Consider the following 6,000-nt stretch of genomic DNA (forward strand, 5'->3'; position numbering starts at 1 on the left):
TTAGCCAAAAATGGCGTGTCGGTGCAACCTAGGCAATGAGTACTGTCGGACACCGTTACTTTGCCAGAAATGGCGTGTCGGTGCAACCTAGGCAATGAGTACCTGAGCATTAACTAGAATTAGCTACTATAGTTGGCTTGGCAAACGTCTGGGCCAAGGCTGCTTATCTTTCCTTCATTTATGACATTCAGTTCTTTACGAATTGCTTAATCCTTAACTTCTCTCTCCATAGGGGAGGTTGATGATGTGCATACCCTGGCTGAAATTTTGGGCTTCAGAGTTGGAGAGTTTCCTATGTCTTATCTTGGTATGCTGTTGGGGGCTTCACATAACTCCCCTTCAATTTGGAATCCTATTTTAGAAAAATTTGAGCGGAAACTAGCTGGGTGAAAGAAGTTGTATTTGTCTAAGGAGGGTCGATTGATGTTACTCAAGAGTATGCTATCTAGTCTTTCTACCTATTTTCTATCGTTATTCACAATCCGTACTCATGTGGCCAATAAAATTGAAAAGTTGCAAAGGGACTTTCTATGGGGTGATAGTAAGACTCATCTGGTAGGATGGGATAAAGTTTGTGCGCCTATAGCCAATGGTGGCTTGGGGATAAGGAAACTTACTACTTTCAATAAGGCCTTATTGGGGAAATTGTTATGGCGGTTTGGGAAGGAAGAGGATCAGTTATGGAGGAGGGTGGTAGCTTCAAAATATGGGGAAGAATTGGGGGGGATGGACCTCAAAGTTGGGTAGGGGAGTTCATGGGTGTGGTTTGTGGAGAAGTATTTTGTATGGGATGGGAGGATTTTAGCAAAAATTGTCAGTTTGTTGTTGGGTTGGGGAATATAGTGAGGTTTTGGCAGGATGGGTGGCATGGGGATCATCCTTTTCATTTGGCTTTCCCAAGGCTGTATAGTATTGCCATTGATAAGGAGGTTTCTGTAGAAACTTCTTTGTCAAGGCAGGGGGTGGAGGATAGAAGAATTTGAGATGTTCGTTTTATTCGAGAATTTAATGATTGGGAGATGGATGAAGGGCTGCATTTTCTTCATATATTGGGAGCTACTACTCCTCCAATGGATGTGGGAGACCGGATGAGATGGAAGTTGAAGTCTAATGGGGATTTTGACATCCGGTCATATTATAACAAATTAAGGAACTCTCCCTCAATTGTCTTTCCTTGGAAAGCTATTTGGAAAGCAAAGGCCCCTAGGCGAGTTTCCTTTTTTGTTTGGTGTGTAGCTTGGAATAAGATCCTAACGGGTGATAACCTGAAATTGAGGAGATTGGTTTTTGTGGACTGGTGTATTATGTGCCGACATTGTGGAGAGACGGTAGACCACTTATTTCTTCATTGTGAGATGACTTATCGGTTATGAAGCTTTGTCTTTATAACTTTTGGCTTGTGTTGGGTTATACCTAGATCGATCCCAGATTTGCTTTTTGGTTGGTGAATTGGTTGGGGAAGCACTCGTCTCAGATTTGGAATTTAGTTCTGTTGTGCATCCTTTGGTGTATTTGGAAGAAACGGAATCGGTGACTTTTGAGGATTTGGATAGTTCCGGTGTTCAGATGCTTGCTTCTTTTAGTGGAACTCTTTTTGATTGGTCTCAGGCTTGGGGACTCACAACTAGTGATTCTCTCCCTTCTTTCCTTAGCTCTCTTTCTCTTTGTAATTAATGTGTTGTTTGGTTTTCTTTTTTGTTTTTTCTCTGTTTTCTTCTTCTTGTATTTTCTGGGTTTGCTCTTTGCTTCTTCATGCATAGAGTAGCCTTTCGTATATATTTCATTCTTACTTACCAAAAAAAAAAACTTCTCTCCACAGATATTGGGGGATGAATGATGCAGGGCAAAACCAATATGGATGCAACTATAAAATTGAAGAACAAAAAAAATGAAAAGGTAACCTAGGAATCAACACCTAGGTTTTCTTGAAGTCAGCACCAAGCAAGAGAGAACCATCTTGTGTTGGATGGAGTCAGTATTTGACCATTGGGAAATTTTCTAGAAATTTTATCAACCAAGCAAACAGTCTCCATTGGAGTACAATATTGTGCTTATATATTCTTTTATGACTAAATCCTCTTTGACTTAGAAAGGCCTAATTATTGCTTTACAAAAATATCCTTGACTCTAGGAAATTAAATAAAATTTCAATTAACCTAATTGACCAAAAGCCTAAAATAAACCGCAATTGATTTCCAGAATTAAACAGAACTAAATTGAAATTAGAATAGGATGCTCATTAGCCTCAGGCTGCCACAGATGGGGCTACCTCTCTATATATCCATGTGCTTGTGTTTTTACCCTCCTTTTGGTATTGGGGTAGGGTTATTTGTTCCTCAGCTAGCTTTATATGAAATTGAAAAATCTTGATGCAGAACTTTTAGACCACATTCTGGAGGTAGTCATTATCTGCATTATTCTGTTTAGCTGATTGGCTGTTGTAGTGCTGTTTGTTTCAATTTAAAGCAGAAATGAGGAAACCGGATTATACATAGGACTGGATCGCCTCACCCAAGCCATCCGGGTGCAGCACATTGATCCTCTTTTTTCCTTCGTCTGTTAAATTGATTATAACAGTAGAAAAGAAAATTTGCTGGTTGATCACTACTGTTTGCATTCAGATGGCAATCTACTAGTCATAGAAGCATCCTTTCTAACCTCTCTCAATTGCCTTCTAAATTTCTACATAATGCTTGTTCATATAATGTTGTCCCTTTTAATATCCTGTTTGACCTTTTACCTCATTTATTTTTTCAAAACCCTTGTTTCAAAGAATGTACATCTTCAATTGGCCATATTGCCACAGGAGAGTTTGTTGGGCACAGACTGGAGAAGTATTAAAGGACAAGCGTTAGCACCTGGCAGCAGTATCAAGCAGCCTTCTCGAAAGCAATTTATAGATTCAACAAGCCTGAGTGATTCTAAAAGTACAGAGGCTTCGACAAGTATGTCTATGGATGAGCTATGTGCTGTTGATTCTGCCTCCGTGCCCTCCACTTCCAGAGCAGCAGAGGCAAGACAACATTCTAACTGTGAATCAATGGCACTTCAATAGCAAAATATTTTGACACGTGTTTTTGACTTTTTCTGATAATTAAAGTCATTCATATATTTTATTTATTTGATTTGAAACCTGAATTTACCTTGTCAAATCCAATGATTTGCAAATCATTACAAAGACCCTAATCCTTTTTTTTTTTTTTTAAATAGCATTCTATATGTTGAAATTATTATCAATTTTAGTTCAGAGTATTCACTTAATTTATATCTGCCTTTCCAATTACTGTCTAGATATTGACCATGCAACCTGGTTCCAGGTGATAGAGTATCCAAGACATCCATCTGCAGCATCGTCTACATTAGTAGAATTAACATCTCGTCTTGATTTCTTCAAGGAAAGGCGTTCTCAGCTTATGGAACAGCTCCACAACCTTGATTTGAACTATGGCACAACGTCTTCTCAAGACTTTGTCTATAGACCGTCATCCCCACCATGGAATTGACTGACTGGAGATGATGCTTCATTGAATGTGTTGGGAAGAAGTTTGCCTGACTTCTTGATGTTGTATATCCTTTGACGCCATTGCGTATATCTGTAGCCTCTGTAATCCAATGTAGTTTGTTTAATATTATTCTCTTTTTCATATTTAAAGTTTCCTTTTTCCCCTTCTCCACATTTGTGAGAGAATGTGATTGGATTTTGGATGAGAAAGTCTTTTTCCTTTTGTTCCTTGGGTTCTTTATTTTATGTTGGTTTTTGGTTATAAACAATGTAAGTAGGGTAAGTATTTTATCTTGTTAATAGTAGGTGGTGGATGTATGTTATTGAACAAACATATTTATAGTGAACAATAGTTTTCCTGTTTGAGAAATTTTTACATAAACGTGCATTGCTGAATCACTATTATGTAACAGACCTTCAAGGCAATTTTAATTATATCATCTACTTAAATTCTGATACCTGACCTTGCCTTTTTAATATCTGCTACTTCTCAGGGTTTGTTCTTTGTTTACTAATTAATATGGTTATTTTAGTCCACATCCTTTGGGAAAGCAAGCATCTTAGAAGCAATCTCTGAAAGATCAAGTTAAAAGTGCAGTGAAAATGTATGAAGGGCCTCAAACTATCAAATAAAAAAGGGAAAAAAAGGAAAGATTCCAGCAAAGCAAAGACTTCTGATTAACTTTACTAACTTCATTAGGATATTCACAAGGCACCTGACTAACTTTACATGAAAATTAACAAGAAGTCTGTTTATAAGTATTTTTTCTATGTTCAAAATAATCTCTCTGAAATCTATTTTCAAACATCTCAAACTTGAACAGGCACCTGAACAAGTTTACCTTATTTATTTACGTTATGAAATAATTATTAATTAAATTATTATAATGTTATTGGCTCAACCACCACTAGAACTCCGCTTAGATTAGAAAACAGAGAACCATTTTTTTCAAACTCTACATTCTCTATATGCTGGGTTGCCTTGCTAAACAATGTACTTCCACTCGTGTATACATGCTCTAATTTTTAAAAGCACTAAGAGATTTAGGGTAGTTTGGTAATATTGTTCTAGTAACGTTGTCTGTATTTTTTGGAAATATGTGTGGATAAAAAAGTGTGTAGAAATACGTGTAATGTTGTTTAAAAATTAAAAACTGTTGTTTAAGTTGTGGTACCAAACGCTTATTTCTCCATCTATGATGTGCTCCACCATTGAGAGGTTTAGCTCAGTTGCAAATCAAGGCTTTTATTGTTGTTGTGAGTCTCCCTCCATCATAATGTCTTGCACCTTGATATCCCAAATTGTTAGGATTTTAGTACGGATTTGGATTATGGATTGGCCTAGAACATTGTAGTTTAATTGACATTTTTTAGTATTTTTAACGAAGACATTTAGGATTCAAATGTCTTCTCTCTTGTTGTAGTTATTGAATTTATATAATAAAAAAATTATGAATTTGGAGTTTGAAGTTATTGTAATAAATGCAATGGCATGTGTTGAACATCTAAAGTGCACTAGGTCAAACTAGGGGTTGAGTTTAGCTAAACTGAATATTAAAATTTTAGGGTTGATTTATTTTATTTTATTTTAAACACAAGTTGAATTTGACTTCATCACCAAGCTAGTTTGATAAATATATTAATATAAATAAGTTATTCTCAAACTAAGCACAAGTTTTTATAATTAATTTGTTTAATTTACGGTCTTAAGTTTAGATTATATAATAAACTATTATAATAGTCTTTAATTTTTTTGGGCTAGTATGTACATGAGATTTAGGGTCCATTTGGAAATAACTTATTTAGCTGAAACTGAAAACTTTTTGCTGAAAATGTAAAAAAAAAAGTTAAAAAATAAGCTGAATAGTATCAAAAAGTAAAATGAGACCCATAAATAGTAGCAAAAATAAGCTGAAAATTTCAACCCATCCCAAACGAACACTTGTCTTTCAAAATATAACTTATAAGTAACAGTTTCCTAACCTAAAAATGTGATAAAATAGTATTATAAACAAATTAAAATGAGAAATAAAAAGAGTCCTAATTCTTCCACAAAAATAAAGAGAAATAAAAAGAGTCCTAGTTCTTCCACCAAAAAAAAAAAAAATGTCCTAGTTCTTTGCCCCAAAATCAAGTGGTCATACGTTCTAAGTAATGCTTTCCACATAACAAATTTTTTGAACTTTTTTATAATTTGTTGAGGTAGAAAATTATGATCAATGTAACATCTATTTCATTTGAGCTAATCACAAACATTATTTTTATTGTAAACAAAATCACTCTTTGCCAATTTAACCGTTATAAAAAATAAATTTTTGAAATTTATTTTCTTAGTATATTTTTAATTTATTTAAAAAATGAAAAAAAAATGATTTTTTAGTATATTTTATTTTTAAAAATGAAAGTACATTTTTAGTCTACCTTATCCAGTCAAGTCCACACTTCACCCACAAAATATAAGAAAATAAAAATAAAATAAAATACTATATATATACAAA

General features: G+C 34.5%; 1 protein-coding gene across 9 annotated transcripts in view; it reads left to right on the forward strand.

Annotated features, from left to right (window-relative positions):
* LOC115981402 (rho GTPase-activating protein 7) overlaps nucleotides 1-3,937 on the forward strand; it is a 29,264-nt gene extending 25,327 nt beyond the window's left edge. For 6 of the 9 annotated variants that reach the window (XM_031103551.1, XM_031103555.1, XM_031103541.1 and 3 more), the window contains 2 exons: nucleotides 2,774-3,013; nucleotides 3,318-3,937. In XM_031103551.1, coding sequence (XP_030959411.1) covers nucleotides 2,774-3,013; nucleotides 3,318-3,503 — 426 coding nt within the window. In that variant the 3' untranslated portion in view covers nucleotides 3,504-3,937. Of the gene's footprint in view, nucleotides 1-1,819; nucleotides 1,890-2,773; nucleotides 3,014-3,317 lie in introns of those variants that run through there. The other 3 variants (XM_031103567.1, XM_031103574.1, XM_031103591.1) reach the window with 2 other exon arrangements.
* Nucleotides 3,938-6,000: the final 2,063 nt, after the last annotated feature.

The sequence above is a fragment of the Quercus lobata genome, chromosome 1 (assembly GCF_001633185.2).
Source record: "Quercus lobata isolate SW786 chromosome 1, ValleyOak3.0 Primary Assembly, whole genome shotgun sequence".
Classification (NCBI taxonomy): Eukaryota; Viridiplantae; Streptophyta; class Magnoliopsida; order Fagales; family Fagaceae; genus Quercus; species Quercus lobata.